The 19,607-nt window shown below is 48.4% G+C and overlaps 2 protein-coding genes across 2 annotated transcripts in view; both read left to right on the top strand.

Annotated features, from left to right (window-relative positions):
• Positions 1-2,930: 2,930 nt before the first annotated feature.
• Positions 2,931-3,113, top strand: LOC132497732 (ATP synthase subunit ATP5MJ, mitochondrial-like). Its single transcript, XM_060111166.1, has one exon. The coding sequence runs from the start codon at positions 2,931-2,933 to the stop codon at positions 3,111-3,113; it is 183 nt and encodes a 60-aa protein (XP_059967149.1).
• Positions 3,114-12,185: 9,072 nt separating this feature from the next.
• The window catches only part of IL17RD (interleukin 17 receptor D), a 66,473-nt gene continuing 59,051 nt past the window's right edge, over positions 12,186-19,607 (top strand). Inside the window, exon 1 of the mRNA XM_060110647.1 lies at positions 12,186-12,354. Within this exon, the coding sequence (XP_059966630.1) occupies positions 12,229-12,354 (126 nt within the window). The 5' untranslated portion in view covers positions 12,186-12,228. The remainder of the gene's footprint in view (positions 12,355-19,607) is intronic.

The raw sequence follows: 19,607 nt of genomic DNA, 5'->3' as shown, positions 1-19,607 counted from the left end.
TAAAATGAGGTGAAGGTCTGAGAAACTATCACAGCCAAGAGGAGTCTAAGGAGGACATGAAACTAGATGTAAGGTAATGTGATGTTTAGATGGGATCCTTGAACAGAAAAGTGACATTAGATAAAAACAAAAGAAATCTGAATAAAGTATGAGCTTTAGTTAATAATGTACCGATATTGGTTCATTCATGGTGGCAAATGTATCATACTAATATAGGATGTTAAAAAAGGGGAAACTGGGTGTGAGGTTTATGGGAACTCTGTACTATCTTCTCAGTTTTTATGTAAGTCTAAAACATTTTTTAAATTTAAAAATTTATTTTTTAAGAGAAGGGACAAGGCCTTCCTGGTGGTCCAGTGGGTAAGACTCCGCACTCCCAATGCAGGGACCCTGAGTTCCATCCCGAGTCAGGGAACTAGATCCTGCATGCCACAACTAAAGATCCCACATGCTGCAACTAAGACCCAGCACAGCCAAATAAATAATAAAATATATTTTTTTAATTGTGCTTGAAATGTTGCCAGTGTTTTAAAAAGGAATCCAGTCTATGACGTTGCACACCATTCTCAACATAGGCCTTCGACAATATACGCATATTTTTAAAGACACAAATTATGTCAAGAGGGCTTCCCTGGTGGCGCAGTGGTTGGGAGTCTGCCTGCCGATGCAGGGGACACGGGTTCGTGCCCCGGTCCGGGAGGATCCCACATGCCGCGGAGCGGCTGGGCCCGTGAGCCATGGCCGCTGAGCCCTGCGCTCCGCAACGAGAGAGGTCACAACAGTGAGAGGCCCGCGTACCGGAAAAAAAAAAAAAAAAAAAAAAAATTATGTCAAGAGTAGCCAGTGTATATATGGCTCAATTTTATGGAAAGCAGTTTAGAAGTCATGAACAAAGCGGGAAGCACAACTAAGGCAGTAAATGAGACCGCCTGGAGAGTCCCAGGGAAACACCGTGAGACATTACATAACAGCAGCCAGCAACAAAGAAGGAAATTATTTTAAGTTTCCATATATATACATAAACAGACATACACTAGAGAAGGCCTGTGGAAACCATCATCTGACCTCTTCAGAGAAGGGATGGTGAACCATTCTATGCCACACTCCTCTTCCCCCCAAAGCCAGCCTATCCTAACCTGCAGCAGATTCTACCTGCCGGGGCAGGGGTGCCAGCAGCTGTCTCACCTGCATCCTCAGGACAGCTCACATGGGAGGGGGAAGCGGCCTGGCCAGGAGGGCGCATGCGGGCCCTCCCGGAGCTCTGTCCATTTTTGTTTTTGTTGCCTGTGTGAAGCTGACTTCTCTTGCTCATGAACTTGGCTCAAAGCCTTGCTCTGTTGCTGTTTTTGCAATCTGTCACTTCCTTGCTCCAACTCTAGTGAACTTTTGCTGTAGAATTTCCTGCTCCAGGGCCTTAGGTTGGGAGAGAGACCAGAATTAGGGCTCTGTGTTTTTTCACAACCGAGGGGGCACTGGTTGGGCCTCCCATGCCACGGAGGACACTCCCGATAAGACTCTGACACACAGGGTGGCCGCCACTGCTTCTAGGTGTGCAAGTTATTCAGCCGTGAGGATATTCCTCCACTGAGATTAACTCCAGAGGAGTAGAGAAGATGCTCCCAACAACTGTAAAAAGGTTCACAGTGTGTCTCTTCCTCCTCTTCTCTCCTGTTTCCCCAGGTGCCTTGAAGCCCCAGTTCCTGGCTACTTGCCCTGAGCTAGTCCCTGCTAAAATGTAAATGGGGTGGGGGAGCCGCGAGGGGCAGCAGCGGGTAGGGCTTATTTCATGCGTCAACTTGACTGGACTAAGGGAGGCCCAGATTGCTGGTTGTGTCAGTGAGGGTGTTTCCAGAAGAGATCAGCATTGGAACTTGTGAATTGAGACCCGCAGATAGCCTTCCTTAGGGCTTATGGGCGTCAGCCAACCTGTTCAGGGTCCAGATAGAACAGGAAGGTAAGGAAGGGTGAATTCTCTCTCTGCCTGAGCTGAGGTCACAGCTCCTGTGCTCAGGCAAGGGCTCTCCTTGTTCCCAGGCTTTCAGATTCAGATTGGGACTTACACAGCCTCGATTCTCTGGCCTTCAGACTTGGACTCAATAACATCACCAGCTTTCCTGGTTTTCCAGCTTGCGAAGAGCAGGATGTGGGACTTCCCAGCCTCCATAACCTTGTGAGCCAATTCCTGCAGTATATCAATCAATCTCTCTCCCTCTCCCTCTCTTCCTCTCTCTCTCTCTCTCTCCCCATATATATACGTGTATGTGTGTGTGTGTATCCTCTTGGTTCTGTTTCTCTGAAGAACTCTAGCACAGCTTCCTGTCTCTTCTGAACCCTTCTTTTGCATTTTATTTTCTCCAGCTTCTCTTTATACCCCCAGGCTTTGAAACAAAATGTGAGAGAGGAAGATTTAGGTTCATGATGCAGCATTGTCTCCAAATAGCTGCATGTCACTGGGACAACCAGGGAGCCTCCCTGAACCTCAGATCATTAATCTGATAAGGAACTGCAGTGGCTGCCCCCAGGCTTCGTGGGCTCTGCTAAGCTTGAGCCACTGCCCTGGACAGTAAGTTCCTGGGGAGCAGGGACCTCAAGGCCTTGAGCACGTTTTTTTCCCCAGTGCCTTACACAGTGCCTGGCATACAGCACGCACTCAATAAATGCTTGCTAAATAAACAGTTGATTATGTAAATGCCAGTTACTGTGATTATGCATTCATATATGTCACAAGCCATATCATTTAGGTTCAGGATGGTACTGGAGAAAACAAACAAAAGACCCCAACAAATCTGGTGGAAGAAAGTGAATGGAGAGCTAAAAATTCTAGGTACTATAATTGGAGAAATAAAATGGGTAAGAGTGCCTGCGTGCTCAGTGACCTTTCAGAGTCGTCGGAGTGGGTTGGGGCTGCCTGAGCTTGGTCCTGCACCAGGATGCTTCAAAGCCTTATTGAAAATGTGTGGATCCCCATGAAGCCCTACTGTACCCAAGTTTACCAGAAGATTTGGGTAGGAATAGGATTGATGAGCTTCATCATTTATAAATTCAGGAGTGCTAATAGAAGAAGCAAAACCTTGAAAGCTTCCAGTCCTGCACCTGCTCATGGTAATCATTAACTAGCTTTCCTTGCAGAAGACATTGGTCTGGCTGTGTTGAGGGAATGTGGGACATCGTGTTGACTTGCAGCAGTCCCACTGCCCTAGTGCATGAACAAACGTACCTGTGAGACACCCCCCCCAAAAAATGACTAAGAGTTGGCATGGTTGCTCCAAGTTGTGTATTGACCATGTTTCATTTGAGTGTCTCAATGGGGCCTCTTTTCTCTTGACGTCTGTGACCTGTCTGGGATCTTTGTTTTTGGATGCTGATGGCCCAGTTTAAATCCTAACCTGCCGACATAGCATGTCCATTTCCTTAAGAATGATTTTAGAGGAGCCAGGAAAAGCTGATTGTATTTGAAAAGTTCAAACAAACTTTAAAAAGGCATTTGGAGGAAACTGAAGAAAACTTCAAAAAAACCATTCCTCAGCGAGACAAAAGAAGAAATTACTTTCTTTAAGCAAGAACAGGATATTCTGAAAACGGGACAATCACTAAATAAGAAAGAGCTGCTATAGGATATTAAAAAATATAATAATTGAAATAAAAATTCATTAGAGTTTGAAGATCTAGTTGAAGAAATGTTCAAAAGCATGGAATAAAGTGACTAGGAGATGGGAAATAGTTGATAATAAGAAAATTGGAGGATAGGGAATTCCCTGGCAGTCCAGTGGTTAGGACTCGGCACTTTCACTGCTGGGGGCCCAGGTTCGATCCCTGGTTGGGGGACTAAGATCCCGAAAGCCGCACTGCCCAGCCAAATTAAAAAAGAAAAGAAACGAAAAGAAAATTGGAGGATAAACTTAGCATACCTATCAACCAACTTAGGATTTCCAAAAAGAGAGTAAGCGGAGGGAAAGGAAAGGAGGAAGATATCAAAGAAACACTCAGAAGGGAATTCCCTGGTGGCCCAGTGGTTAGGACTGAGTGCTTTCACTGCCATGGCCCAGGTTCAATCCCTGGTCGGGGAACTAAGATACTGCAAGCTGTGTGGCTCAGCCAAAAAAATAAATAAATAAAAATTTAAAATAAAATAAAATACTCAGAAGAATTTCCCAGAAGTCAAGGGGCACAATGAATGAAGAGACTCATCCCTGTGAATCTTCATGACAACAGGGATAAAGAGAGCAGCTTAAAAGCTAAGAGAGAGAGAGGGACAGAGACAGAGAGACTGACTGACTCTCAAAGGACCAGGAATAAAAAATGCGATCAGATTTCTAAACCTCAACCTCAGGATCTGAAAGACAGAGGAGCAATGCCTTCAACAGTCCAGTGGAAAATTACTTTCAACACAAAATTCAATACCCAATCAAATTATTAATCAACCATGATGTTTAATGAAGATGTTTTCTAGACATGTGAGGTCTCACAAAATTTACCTCCACACCTTTTCTCAAGAAGCTAATGAAAGATATATGCCACCAAAATGAGTGAGAAAACCCAGAAAGAAACATAAGCTAGGATTCCAGCACAAGAGAGAAGGAAGGGAATGACAGCTGGGCAGCAGACCTAGAGAACACCCAAGCCTGACTGGGGCAGGAACATGGGGACTCCACGGGAGGATGCTGCTGGAATAAAATGGAACTGGGAGAAAAGCTCATGCCCCTGCCCTTGTGGAAAGCTGTATGGGAAGATTTAACAAGGAGGGCATAACACAAAGCAAAAGTCTTTTTAAAAAGGTATATACTAAGTACACACACACACACACACACACACACACACACACACAACCCCAAAATAGTTGTATCAAGAAAGGAAATTCCATCGTCAAACACTATTTGCCTTAAAGGTGAATAGTGTTTCATATGGTAATAATAATATAAACACTGAATATTGACTTAACTAAAATTGTAATATATCAGTCAGGATCCCAACAAGAAACAGCTTTTAAATGGGGTAATTTGAGGAGAATTTCAGAGATTGCTTGAGCAGTGAAAAGAAACTACAAGCGAAAGCCATTATTCCCTCCCACCACACCTGAGAAGGCAAAAGTGGAGGAGCCGTTGTCAGAAACGGGAGAGAACTAAATGGAGGGGGTGCTGAGAGTGGAGCTGAGGATGCAGCAACCTAATAGAGGTAACTGAGGGCATGGGCATCTCTGCTCACTCTCCCTCCCGCCTCCAGCTGCCTGCCTGTGCCCTGCAGTGTCCCAACCCACCCAGAAGCCCGAGAGTAAGAGAGCCCATTGATGTGGTCCATACAGGTCAGAGTGGGTCTGGAAGGGCTGAGGGAAGACATCCAGCACAAACCTCAGTGGGGGGCTAGAGGAAGGGAATTTTTTTTTTTTTTTTTTTTTTTTTTGCCATACGCGGGCCTCTCACTATGCAGGCCTCTCACTGTTGTGGCCTCTCCCATTGTGGAGCACAGGCTCCGGACACGCAGGCTCAGCGGCCATGGCTCATGGGGCCCAGCCACTCCGCGGCATGTGGGGATCTTCCCGGACCGGGGCACGAACCCATGTCCCCTGCATCGGCAGGCAGACTCTCAACCACTGCGCCACCAGGGAAGCCCCTAGAGGAAGGGAATTTAAAGAGAGCACAATTCGCACGTATTATAAAGAGCGGGAAATTAGGAGCCAGTGTCCAAACTGGTCATTCAAGAAAGGCAAGATCAGCATAGGACTTAGAAATATGGCAGCAAATGCCAGAAAACAGCTAAAATTGTTGCTCTGGGGAGTGAGAGTGATAAGGGACAGTTCAGAGGACTGCTTTTCCATTATATGTATGTTAGTACTAATAAGCCTTTTAAAACTTTGTACACGTATAATTTCGATTAAGGTAAAAATTAATAATATTCATTGTAATCATGAGAAAAACATCAGACAAATCCCAGTAGAGGGGCATTCTACAAAATATTGAATACCTAACCAATGGTCTTCAGAATTGTCAAGATCATCAGATACAAGGAAATGTGAGAAACTCTCACAGTCAAGAGGACCCAGAGACATGGCAACTAAATGTTATGTGGTATCCTGGATGGGATGCTGTAAGAGAAGAGAGGCATGAGGTAAAAACTAAGGAAATCTGAATAAGGTATGGACTTTCATTTATGATAACATCAATATTGGTTCATTAATAGTTATAAATGTACCATACTAATGTAATTTGTTAATAATAAAGGAAACTAGGGGCAGGATATACTGGAACTCTCTGTACTATCTTCTCAATTTTTCTGTAAATCTAAAATTGTTCTACAAAATTATCTTATTAAAAATAATAAAAGAGTTTACAGTAGAAATAACCTTAAAAGACAACAAGAAAATTTTATGAATTTTATTTTATTTGTATGATTTGGAGCTTTAGTAGGTCTGGATGTTTTTCCAGGCTTTTAAATTATTTTTGCATTCAAGACATTAAATCCCAGAATTTCAGCAATGATACTGGTTATTCATTCATTCAACAAGTATGTGTCAAATGCTGACTACATGCCAGGTAGTACCCTGTGCTCAGCACTTGGGGTACCAGGACCTTTTCAAAATACAGCCCTGCCATTGCGCTTAAACCCTTCAGAAGCTGCTGGGTACTCTTAGGTTCAAAATAGGGCATAAAGTTCCATCTGCCTACCACTGCCGGTCATTTTTCCACACCTCTCTGCTCTCCAACCATACTGGCCTCTTTTGTTCCTTGAAGCTGCCACCTTCCCTGCTGCCCCAGGGCCTTTGCCTATGCTGTTCCCTCTACTCAGAATACTGTTCCTCTCTCTGCTCCCCTCACCTTTGCCCAGGTAACTCTTATACTTGGAACCTCAGCTCAGGCCTCACTTCTTTATTTATTTATTTATCTTTCGGTCTTTTTTTTTTTTTTTTTTTGGCTGCACTGCGTGGCATGCGGAACTTCCCCCACCAGGGATTGAACCCATGCCCCCTGCAGTAGAAGCACGGATTCTTAACCACTGGACCACCAGGAAAGTCCAGGCATCACTTCTTTAGACACAACCCATCTACTTTTAATTATCCCCTGGTCATGTGGTTATTTGAGTAATGTCAGTGTCCCCCATGAAATGTTTGCTTGTATGTTCTATGACAACTGGGACAGTGTCTTGTTGGGGACAGTGTTTGTGTTGTTCACACTGGTCCCCAGCTTCTGGTGTAATGCCTGATATGGTGCAGGGACTCTATGAGCACTTGTTGAATGAATGAATGGTAAACAGGTTATGGTCCATAGCCTTCCAGTCTAGTGCATATCCAAACCAGGGTGTGAGCTCCGGAAGGAGACAAGAGGAGGCCATCTCTCCTGGCTACTGTCTGGATTCCAGCTGCCCCTGGGCCTGCCTCCATCAAGTCCTGGTTTACAACTCATAGCCACTTGCTTACTTCAGATTTACAAAAACCCACTGAGGTCTGCATCCATGTCATTCCTGTGTGGCCATTAAGAAAAGTGACATCCAGAGAGGTTAACTGAATTGCCCCAAGCTACACTGTTACTGAAAGCCCATATTAACCTTGTTTTCTTACCGCCCCCTGAACTCTACTTCCACGCAAACTTAGCACCAGCTCTGGGTAACAGCGAGCATTTGCTCCTGCATCTGGGCTATGCCCTAAAGTGTTGTGTCCTCGCGGCGGCGCAGTCCGGGATTGTTTGGGCGTCTCCAACCTGGACCACGCGCGCCCTCTGGCGGCTCCAGTGGAGACTGGCCCCCCCGCGCTTCAAAAGAAACGGGAAGTGGCAGTGGACGCGTGAACTCCGCGTAATGGTCCCGGCACTTTGCGGTGCGTGTACAGGGGTTTCGGGACGCGGGGTTGGGTCGGCCGCCCCGGGTGTTCCGCCCGCCCCCGCCCTGGGCCTCTGGGCAGTCTGGGCGGCGCCAAGGCCGGCTCCGGAAGGATGCGGGCCCGCGCCCCAGGCAGAGTTTGGGGGATCAGGAGTCTGGGAACTCCTGGCTGAGTCTTGGCTTCCCCATCTGTGAAGTGGAGATGATGACAACTACCCGGTTCGAGCCAAGACTGCCCGGGGCCGAACTGACATCGGCGGGGCTCTCAGGAGGGTATCAGTTCTCCCCGTACTGCTCTCCCCAAAGCCCAGAGAAACTTTCACGCTCAGCCTGCTGGGAGATGGGGTGGAGGACACACTTTACCTTTAATGTCTTGATAGTGCATAATGATACGTGTACATTGCAATACCAAAAATCAATTAGAATTTTGGCCCACGGCTTCTAACCACCGTTCATTAAAATTGTTTTTAGTTCTTCTCAGCTGAAAATGATTCAGGATACAAGATATTTCCATGATCACTTTATCTTTTCTTATGTTTCAGGGGATAATTTGACTCCTAACAAAATCCAATCCTCGTGTTAAGGATATTTTTCTTATCTGCTTAGGTTCTAGGTAAATTGGGGAAATATATTTGCATTTCATCAACGGCTTAAGGTGATTTAATCTGTTTAATCCCCAGCTTCATTCCAACCAGGGATGGAGGCAGCAACAGTTTCTTGCCCACTGATGTGTGTCAGGCAGAGTGCAGGGCAGTGGTGGCAGAGAGGTGAACCAGATAGGGATGATGAGGGGTGGCTTAAATTGTGACCGGGCCACAGACAGCCCCAGCCGCAGTGGGTGAGACCACGTGTTGTATTTGAGGAGGGCTTCATCCTCTGGGCACCTACAAAGCTGGTCTATGCTGTGGCCTAGAGGAAGGATAGACCATGGAGGCCTTGTGGGAGCCTGGCCTCCTCAGTTTGTCTCAGTTTCTAGTACAGAGGTTCACTTGCTGCAGCCTCACAAATATTCTGAAGGGTCACAATAAAAGGAGGGGATGAGAGGAAAAGAATTAACGAAGAAGACCAGAATGGGGAGGATGTTGCCAAATGCCAATTTATTGCCTCTATTTCCTGACCAAATTTTTCCCTTTGATGTATGTGGTTCTCCCACCCCAACCCCCCCCACACACATGCATGCTTGTGGCCTCCCTAGAAGGCAAACAGAAGGGCCTCTCAGTCCTTGGTCTTGAGGGATGTCATTCTAACCATGTTTTAGAGTAGGCACTTAGACATTTTCTTTCTTGTGTCCTCTGTACTCCTTTAGAAAAGTTGGAGCGCTCTCTAAATTCTGTAGCAAGTTTTCAGGGGCTGTCAGTTGGCAGACTGGGCAGCGAGCTCTGGGCAGGAGGGAACTCAAAAGTCAGTGGGTGTGGAGACTGGAAAGGATGTAGGAGCCTTTGCTCTACCTTCCCCACTCACTCAATCATATGGTGATTGGTGATGTGAGTGAAACTCAAGAAGAAACGCTCTCCTCCCTCCTTAAGGCTCTCCCTCTATCATAAGCTCTAAATACTGATCCTTTTTCTGGGGTCCAACTCCAGAAGAAAGGAAGAAATGCACATGGCCTCTAAATACCTGAGAGCATGGTCCACCTCATTAGCAACCAGAGAAGCCCATTAAGACTGCAATGAGATGTTGAGCAATTTGCCAGTTTTAAATGTGCATAATCCAGCAGTTCTGATTCTAGGAATGTATCTTAAGAAAACAGCTGAATAAGTGTATCAAGATAAATGTGTGAGGATATTTTTGAATCCCTGATTATAATAGAAGTCTCTCAGCAGGGGATTGGTTAATAAATTATGGCACATGTCTAGGCTGGAATGTCATAGAGATTAAAGAGCCTAAGGAACAGGTAGTCTCCTGGTTTCCCGGGTGCTTCACCAACACCCATGTGGTCCTGGCTTCATTTCAGCCCCTGGCACTCCTGACATTCGTGGCCAAACCCCTGACATCCCCAGCTCCCGGCTGTGGGGGTTGGGAATGACCCAGAGGGGAGTCAGGGAGGATGGGCAGAGGTCTGGAAGGCAGCAGAGTATCGAGTCTACAGCTTCCCCACAGGAGCGACGTACCGCGTGAGGTCTATTCAGAGAAGGTTACTCTGGAGGCAGCCTTCTGTGGATCCTGGTTCTTCTGGATGACAAAAGCGGTGATGGTGGGTTTAGCTGAATTCCTGAATATCCTGGTGATGAGATGAAAAAATAAAACATTTCCTGTCCAGTGGTGCACATGAACAGGAAATCTGAGCACCTGGGTCTTCTGGTGGATTTAAAAAAATATGTATTTATTTATGTATTTATTTATTATTTTGGCTGTGCCGGGTCTTAGTTGTGGCACGTGGGATCTTTGTTGTGGCGTACGGGATCTTTTAGTTGCGGCATGCGGGCTCTTAGTTGCGGCATGTGGGCGGGATCTAGTTCCCAGACCAGGGATCGAACCCCGGGCCTCCTGCATTGGGAGTGCGGAGTCTTACCCACTGGACCACCAGTTGTTGTTTGGGGAACCCGTCCTCCCTTTCTCTGGCAGCGAGAAAGGGAGGACGGGTTTGGGCAACCACTGTCTCCCACTTCCAGCTTCTATAGTTCAAGGGAAGCTGGCTCTGCTCCCTGGTTCCGAAGCCAATCACCAGGACTTCTGCTAGCATTACTGTCTCCACAAGGGTAGCTTGCTAAGCTTGGGCCACTTCTGCCTCTGCAGAGAGTTTAAGTACAAGGTATGGGTAGGGTGTGCAGAGCCACAATGGAAAATACAGGAACTCAGTGTTAGTAGCAGCTGAGCTGTCTATCACCACATGTAGGCCAGGCAGACAGGAGAGGGAGGGGATTCTAGGCCCTGGAAGGAGAGAGTCATGTAGAGGAGGCTGCCTTGTTGGACTGGCAAAGGTGAGAGCCTTCAAGATTGACTGAGACCAGAAAACCAAGTTGAGGTTGAGCGGGGAGATCAGTGTAGCTGGAGCCAAGTAGTGAAGGCAGAGTAGGAAGAGATAACATGGGAGAGGAGGAGGTCAGTGCAGATTTTATTCTAAAGGTCATTGAATAAAAGCCACTGCAGAAGATTTTTAATCAGGAGAAGGCAGTGGTCTGACACCTTTTTGGAGATCACTCTGGATCCAAGGTGGAGAAATGCATTGTATTTGGGGCAAAAGTGCAAGCAAGAAAAGCCCTTTGGAAGCTGTTGTGGAGGAGGAGGTGGTGGCATAGATGAGGGATAAGGCAATGGAGAAGGGTGAGGAGGTGGGATTCAAGAGCACAGAGACAAGTCAAAGGGGGAAGGGGCTTGTGGCGACGTTGGATGATCTTGGCTACTTCACTTCTCCCACCCTCAGCTTCCTTTTCCAAACAGAGGTACGGCCCACTTCACAAGAGTAAATTGGACAAGTGTAGTGGTTAAGAGTATTGTTTTTGCCAATCTGGATTTGAATCTCAGATCTGGCAGGTGCCAGCTGTGTGACTTTATGCAAGTCAGTTAACAGTAGATTGTAGCACTTGTTGAATGCTTGTTATGTGTTAACCAATAGAATCCTCCCCAGACTAAGACACTTACTCTGTTATTCCAGTTTACAGGGGGAGGGAACAATAATGGGGAGAGAAGTCATTTGTCTGAGGTCCCAGCCAGGATTTCTGTAACCACCACATTACCCTAGCTTTTCTGCGCTGAAAACTGGGATAACAATACTACTGACGCTTTCAGGTGTGTTTTAGAGGATTCAAGAAGAGGACTGGCAAATAGTAGGCACTTGTAAATTATTATTTTAACTATTATTATCATTTTTTTGTTTGTTTTCCCGAGTTTTGCAGGGAGCAGGCATTACGTGGAAAAATCCTTGGATTAAAAAGACCTCAGGTGAGGAGAAAAAACTGCAGCTGTCTGCTTCTCAAAGTCACTCGGGGGCCTCCCTGGTGGCGCAGTGGTTGAGAGTCCGCCTGCCGATGCAGGGGACACGGGTTCGTGCCCCGATCCCGGAGGATCCCACATGCCGCGGAGCGGCTGGGCCCGCGAGCCATGGCCGCGGAGCCTGTGTGTCCGGAGCCTGTGCTCCGCGACGGGAGGGGCCACAGCAGTGAGAGGCCCGCGTACAGCAAAAAAAAAAAAAAAAAAAAAAAAAAAAAAAAAAAAAAGTCACTCGGAGATGGGCTGTGCGGGCGTGGCTTAGAGGTCGGGGCGGGGCCAAGAGGAAGGGCCAGACTTAGGGGGCGGGGCCAAAACCTGAGGGTCGAGGCTCGGCGTGGGCCCCGGAGAGAAGGGGCGGGGCGAGGGCCCGCAGCGCATGCTCCGTGGTTCCGCCAGCTCTGCCGCGGCCGCCAGCGCCACCGCCTACTCCGGGCTGGCCAGCGGCAGGCGGCCGGGGAGCAGAGTAGGGCCGGGCTGGGTGAGCGCACGGCCATGGCCCCGTGGCTGCAGCTCTGCTCTGTCTTCTTCACAGTCAACGCCTGCCTCAACGGCTCCCAGCTGGCAGTGGCCGCAGGCGGCTCCAGCAGAACGCGGGGCGCCGACACCTGTGGCTGGAGGGTAAGGAGAGGACAGCGAGTTTCTTGCCGTCCCCCAAAGCGCGGGGGCACAGGTGCTCGCGGGCAGTGGCGCCCGTGTCGACTTGCCTGCTCTCCGCAGAGTGCGCGGTGGGGCTGGGATCCCGCTGCTCCCGCCCTCCTGCCTCCCTCCCGGGGCGCTCGTCTGCCTGCCTCGGCTGGGTTGAAAGAGGCCGCCCGACCCCGGCTTTGTGTTGCTAATGAGGCGCGGCCACCGGCCGGGGTCCGGCTCCAGGAGGGCGGATGAGAGGGACTCCCGGCGTGGGGCAGGAGTAGGGCGCCCCACCCTTTGTTCCAGGCCCGGGACCTCCTCCCCCTCAGGGCACAGGGCCCCGGGCTGGGATCCTCCGAGCTGTTCGCGTGGGGGGCGCTTTGGAGCGGGAGTGGGGGTCTTCTTTCGGACCTCCGGTCCACAGCTCTGCAAAAGCCCGGGATTGCCAAGCAGGGGACCCTGAGTGCTGGGGAGGGGCGCGCCCCCCGCCTTTCGGGGCCGCTTTGTTCCTTCTGGGCCGGGCCGTCTTGCCCCACTTTCACCCTCACCTCAGACTCCTGACTTGCTGGTAAATTTTGCTCCCGTATCCAGCCCTTCGAACGGTCTCACGGATGACCCCCCCACCTCCACCGCCATCCAGCTTGAGTTGAGGATATTTTTTGTGGCCAAAGGGAGGAATGAGCTTGTCCCCTCAGGCAGGTGCCCGAGACGAGACTGGAGGGATGCACCGACTTTGTGCTGTGCTTGGAGCCCTCTGCCCCTAACCCAGCGCTTCTTCGATGCCATCTGGGCGGTGGGACATGGGGAGGGGGTGTGCGCGGGGACGCTGCCGTCCCGAGATTCTATCAGGGCTCCTGGGCTGAGGGCGGCCGGAGGACCCGGAGACTGCGTCCATTTGCCCAGCACCCCTCCCACCCAAGCCAGGGCCAGCCTGGTGTCAGGGCACTCACGGCCTTCAGCCTTGTGGAGGGGACACCGGCTTTGCACTCAGGCAGCCATGGAACATGACCTTGGCTCTTCTCCTGGGCAGCCATGAGCCTCAATTTCTTCACCTGGAAAACAGGAGTAAATGGGATTTCCTAGTTTCCCTAGCACTACTGCTCTGAGGGATGGGTATGGGGTAGTTCTCCTAGAACAACGTCCACCCACCTCTTGTGGGGTGCTCTGAATGACCTCAAGCCGTCGAGGCCTAGAACCTGACACCCCTTTAGGGGCACAGGCTGGTGCCTCCAGCTCACTTGCCCCGCATTCAGAGAAACACAGTGCAGAAAACGAGGTATGAACCAAGTAGCTGAAATGTCTTCAAACCCAATAGCTGTGCTATAGACAGCTATAACCCACCCTCTCACCAACCCCATAGTGAATGTAACCTTCCAATTTGAGTAAAACATCACATTTTCTTACTCTGTCCCATTTTAGTAAAAATACCACTATTTTTGGTTTTTTTTTTTTCAATAGATACCAAGTTTTCCTCAGTTTTTAGATCAAAAAGTTTTCCTTGGGCCTCCCTGGTGGCGCAAGTGGTTGAGAGTCCGCCTGCCGATGCAGGGGATACGGGTTCGTGCCCCGGTCTGGGAGGATCCCATATGCCGCGGAGCGGCTGGGCCCGTGAGCCATGGCCGCTGAGCCTGCGCATCCGGAGCCTGCGCGTCCGGAGCCTGTGCTCCGCGACGGGGGAGGCCACAACAGTGAGAGGCCCGCATACCGGAAAAAAAAAAAAAAAAAAAAAAAAAAAAAAAAAAGTTTTCCTTAAGGCTTTCCCATGTTGACTTACCAATCCTAAATTTTCTGGATCTAAACTGGTGTGTTGGCTTTTGAATAACGCATCACAGATATTTTATTCTGAATTTTCATAAGACGGCCTAGGTGGATCAGCCCAATTTGCTGTTTTTCTGCAATTGCCCAGGTGGCTTCACGTGTCAGTGCACAGACCTTGTGAAGTTTTAATGCTGTGGATATAGCCGGGTCCCAGAGGAGCCAAGCTGGTGGTTTTGTGCTCTCTGTGGGAATGTGTTCGCCCCTAAACCTGCACACCCACAGGATTAATGGTGGCCCTCATCCCAGTGGCTTCACATTCATGCTGGGGGTGACCTTCTCAACAGCTCCTACCTTGGCCTCACAGTCCTTTCCTTGGGGTCATCTTCACCTACTTTTTGAATGAGCATGGAAGCCTCAGGGCCATCTCCTGGATTCTAGGCTCTTCCCAACCTGATACGTGGCTCCTTCCCTCCTGGACTGGCCTTTTGATGCATCTGATGGAGCCACCAGCTTTCCCTGACCCAGCTTGTCCACCTCCCTTACATACTCACCTTTCCAGCTTCAGCCCCGGCCCTCCCACCCTGCTCCCTAACTCCTGTGCCCTTCATGCTGCCGAGGCAGGCTTTTTCCCTGCTCCTGGGATAGATAGCTTTTCCTCCCCTGAGAATCCCCTGCTTGGCTTAAGACTCAGCTCAGGTGATGCCTCCTCAAGGAAGCCCTCTGAATGCCATTCCCCTTGCTTCGCCTTCTCCTGCAGGTCCTTGCCTTTGGTTCTCACCAGACTACATCGTCAGTATTTGTTCACATCTGTGTCTTCAGACTAGTTTCTTTAGCCAGACGCTTAACCTCACGTTGGTGAGCTCAGAGCCTGGAGCCCTGTAAATCTTGGCTGAACCCAGTTAGACGCTGCAGCCTTCCTGCTAAATCCTGTATGAAGTGATCGATTTTAAGAAGGGGGGTGGGGGAAGGGCCACGATCAGAGCAGCGAGCTCCAGTGTCTTCTCCGCAGTGGGCTTTTGTACATGCTGCTCCCGCCTGTGTTCCTTCTCTTTACATCTCAGCCTCCCCTCTCAGCTCCAGCATCACTTCCTGCAGGAAGTCTCCTCTGCCCCTACCTCCCTAGGTAAGTTTTTACGGAAGTTGCTCTGTCAGAGGGCTGCCCAGTAAGTACTGGTGTACAGTTACCTGGGTATTTTGATTCATGTCCGAGTCCCCTACCAGTTAGTGGGTGTTCAGCCCATAGTACTTAGTCTCAGTGCTGACTGAGGTTGCTTACAGTCTAGGTGGGGCTATGTTAACATATAAGAATAAGGGTTGGTACATGTGTGATGCAAGCAAGAGAGGGCTTCCTGTGGGTCTACGTCACACAGAACCTGAGAAGCTGGAGGCACAGCAGGATAGAGAAGTGAGCCCTCAGGAGGGGCAGGATCTGGGTGCTGGAGAGGAGCTGAGCGATTGACCCCCTGGCTCTCCAGGGAGAGGTTGTTCCAGGAACTCTTGCCCCTGCAGGAATGTGTATTTTCCCAGGACTTGCAAGGTGACTGGAGCCAGCTAACCCTCAGCAACTGTAACCCTCCCTTCGGGGCTGCTCTCAGAGGAGCCAGCTTGGTCTAAGTGGTCAGATTTCACAACCTCCCCATTATTAGTGGGGCAATTAAGGGGCCGATACCATCTTGAACACAGCGCAGTGTTTTAGAAATGAATTGTGGGCTCACTTCCTCGACTAGTTTCTTTTTAAAAAAAAAAAAAAGTCTCTTAAGGCTCTTGCCAGGTAAAGTTGCTCTTTGAGTAATAAATACAGTTTTCGCAAAGAAGTAACAAGTTGTAAAACTTCCAGAGGGGCCAGCATCCTCATTTACACTGAGTCTTAACTGCTTGCTTCTTGGAAGTGGAATGGTTTTGTTTGTGATGGGTAACTTTATGTTGGTCACTTGCACTGAGGTTTTTTCCGCTCCTCTTGCCTTGCTGGTTGTTTGAGAAGCCTATTTATGGAACAAGAAATTAGGAATCTATTCCCACAGGTTTTTATTTAGTGGCTTTTCCTGCAGTGGAGGAGGAGGGAACATTTCTTGCCTTCTTACCTAGATGGGGTACACCTTCCCTGGTCTATTATCCCTGAAACACAATTTCCACCCTCCCCCCCCCTTCCCGCACCAAAGTCTGTTCCTTCAGGAATTCAGGAAGCCAGAATGCTGGCATCGTCTTTACAATGAAGTGCAAGTTTCCCATTTAAGGCAAATACTTAATCTCTAAAGGTAGGAAGGAATAGGGTGGTACTTGGAAAAGAAGACGTTCCAGCTGATTAAAATTTAGGTTCCTGATGAAAGTCCAATCCAAGAACTCTCCTTGGCTGCGGGCCCAGCCATGTTTATTTAATTCTGAATTGGATGTGTTTTCATTCACTTGCAGCTCGTGGCTCTCAAGGCTGCATCTGGTCTGCCTGTCCTGTGGCCGTGTTGTCCATGTTACACATGCTCTTGTGTCTTTTACAGAATTCTTGGTTAAAAATGAGTCAGCCCTGGTTGACACATTTTCAGAGAAACATTTTTATAAGAAGTGTGATGCTTTCTTCCAGCCTGTTTTGCTATGTTAATTTGGGAAACCTTTGGCCGGGGTCCATCTTTCTTGAGCAACCCTCCCTTCTCTCCCCTCCCCCATCCATCCAATGGACCCAGAGCCCCTGCAGTGCCTGGGGCATTGTGCTAGTTATTAACTCGGGGATACAGCTGGGTGAATGAGACCAGCAACTAAGTTCCGACTGAGGCACCATTTCCTTCCCAACATGATTTCTCATAGTGAAGTCCAGGGGCTTCCAGTATCGGGATTGCCTTGGGAGCTCGTTAAAATGCAGATTCAAGGCCAATGGGCCCAGAATGGGAGTGAGATGGGGCCCAGGAACTGACATTTTAACAAGTTCCTGTGATGCTCTCAACGGTGAGAATCATTGCTTTAGGAGACAGGGCTTCTGTGATCACAAGAAGGAGGCGAGAAGCCACATTCTAAACATTTAAAATCAGCTTGACTTGAAATTACTTCACTGGACTTTTAGAATGTAAAGTGGGGACTTTGTCCGAGCTCTGGAGAATGGCAGGGGTGAGGCTGGCTGAAGGAGGACCTGGGGAGCCAGTCGTTTTGGGTGGGTGTCTCTGGCTTGGGGTTAAAGAGGAGGCTGGGGTGAAGCGGACCCGACGCTTCCACTGGGTTCCTCCCCAGAACAGCTGGGCCTGTCTGGAAAACAGTCTCAGGAAAGAGTAGGGTAGGATCCAAATCATATCCTCAGCCATTCAAACTTTACAGATGGCTTCCTTACAAAGGCAAGAACAGCTAATGCTTTTTTAAGTCTTTATTTTAATTTGAGTATTTTTCATGCTTCATTTGGCCTAAAATGTGTTTTTTTTTTTCTTTTAAAAAAGTTTTCAAACTGTCTTTCCCTCATCAGTCCCTGAACTTTTCACATACCGTGCCCCGGCAGATGTCTGCTGCTGCTGGGGCCACCCAGTCAACAATTAATTGTTCCTTTCATTCCTTGCTGCATCTTGTGTCTGCCCCGATGGATGGGTTTTTAGGCTTCTGGAAGCTTGGGTTCCCCACCCTCAATCTGTAAGAGAATAGGCTGAGGCAGGGGCTCAGGTATCCCCAGAACTTGACAGGCTAGAGTGGGGGACAGCGCCTCCGGGGCAGATCTTTCTCCTACCACCCTACTCCGGCAGCCAAGACCATTTCCGTTTCACATCTCCCCCAGATTTGGAGGTTCTTCTGCCCTCAGCAAGCCCAAGGGACCTGTCTTTGTTGGTGCCACAGGCCCCATCTCCAGGCAGCCCAACTTGCCTGGCTGGTGGGAGGCAATGTCCTCCTGGGCAGTGTTTGTCTTGGCCGCCAGGATATTCTGAATGGGCCTAACACACGATTAGGTGACTGATGGCCCCGTAACACATTGTCTCCTCCAGGGCCTGGGGCCTTTGAAGCTCTTCCCTGTGGGAAGTAGACTATTTGCTCTATTAAAATGCCTTGGTATTTCCTCTGTTTAACCACAGGCCACTTCCTCTCTGCCACTCTAAACCCGGCAGGGCCACCGGCTGATTGAAAAGACACAAGCCCAGGAGTGATCACATCCTATTGAAACAGATAGTCTTACTGCAGATTAAAGCTGGAGCAGGTCTCTAAGAAGAAACCCAATCTTAGGGGGATTCGTTGACATGGCTCCTTATCTTGCTCAGAATTTAGCCTGTTGATGTCATTCACACTTAAAGCCCTGAATGCATTTTTTTTTTAAGAAGGGAAGCCTAAATTGTAACCAAATTAGTGTGCATTTCATCTACATATGGCAGGTTAAAGCAATTTGATCAACTGAATTTCTCATTGTGTGAGTTGGGAACTCTCTTCAGTGTCTGGGAAGAGCATGATGTCTATTCATAGAGAACCATACTTGGCTTATTCTCTCCTTGCAGATTCTGTCTGCTTGTTCTCACGTGTTCAGAAGCCCAAGTAAAACGTTTATAGCTTAAATAATACCAAGAATATATCTGGGAAGACTGTCCCTCATGCTTTCCCGAGCAGTATCTGGGAATGGTTTAATTATTAACATGAGGCATGAAACTAAAAATTGAACAATTGAAAAATTACCTAAATAACAAAGACTGACATGACATTTAAACTCCATCTGTACCCTGTTTCTTCTGAAGGGGCCTAAAGATGGAATAACTAGTTAGTCTCTAATAAAGACTATTTTTTAAAAATTTATTTATTATATTTTTATTTATTTTTGGCTGCGTTGGGTCTTTGTTGCTACATGCGGGCTTTCTCTAGTTGTGGCGAGCGGGGGCTACTCTTCGTTGGGGTGCGCGGGCTTCTCATTGCGGTGGCTTCTCTTGTTGAGGAGCACGGGCTCTAAGCACGCAGGCTTCAGTAGTTGTGGCTCGCGGGCTCTAGAGCGCAGGTTCAGTAGTTGTGGTGCAGGGGCTTAGTTGCTCCGCGGCATGTGGGATCTTCCCTGACCAGGGCTCGAACCCGTGTCCCCTGCGCTGGAAGGTGGATTCTTAACCACTGCACCACCAGGGAAGCCCAAGATTATTATTTTAACATTTGCAACTCCATTGTTCAACCATCCATGATAAAAACAGCTTTCCTTTTCTTTGGTTCCTTGTTTGGAAATGTTGGGGGAAGGTGGATGTAGCTAATTAAGGCTACAACATTTAAAGGGGGACTTAATAGGTACCAGCTGTCTTCAACAAATCACTGGATGGATGACAAAATAAAGATGTGATGTGAACACACATGTAATTCTCTTCTAAAACGGAAGTTGGCCTGCAAATTGTGTGATTTAATAGGGTAAATGCAAACTACCTTTACTATGCACTTTTAAGAAGAATTTGTTTTATAGTAAACCTAATGTCTTATTTGCATAAGGCTGGTACATTAAAAGTTGAAACGGCAGGACAGATGGCAGGTATTGTGGGAAGTTTAATGATAATTTTATTGTATGTTTC

The sequence above is a fragment of the Mesoplodon densirostris genome, chromosome 10 (assembly GCF_025265405.1).
Source record: "Mesoplodon densirostris isolate mMesDen1 chromosome 10, mMesDen1 primary haplotype, whole genome shotgun sequence".
In the NCBI taxonomy this organism is placed as follows: Eukaryota; Metazoa; Chordata; class Mammalia; order Artiodactyla; family Ziphiidae; genus Mesoplodon; species Mesoplodon densirostris.
The sequence above is the reverse complement of the archived record's forward strand: the minus strand, read 5'-3'. Positions and strand labels throughout refer to the sequence as shown.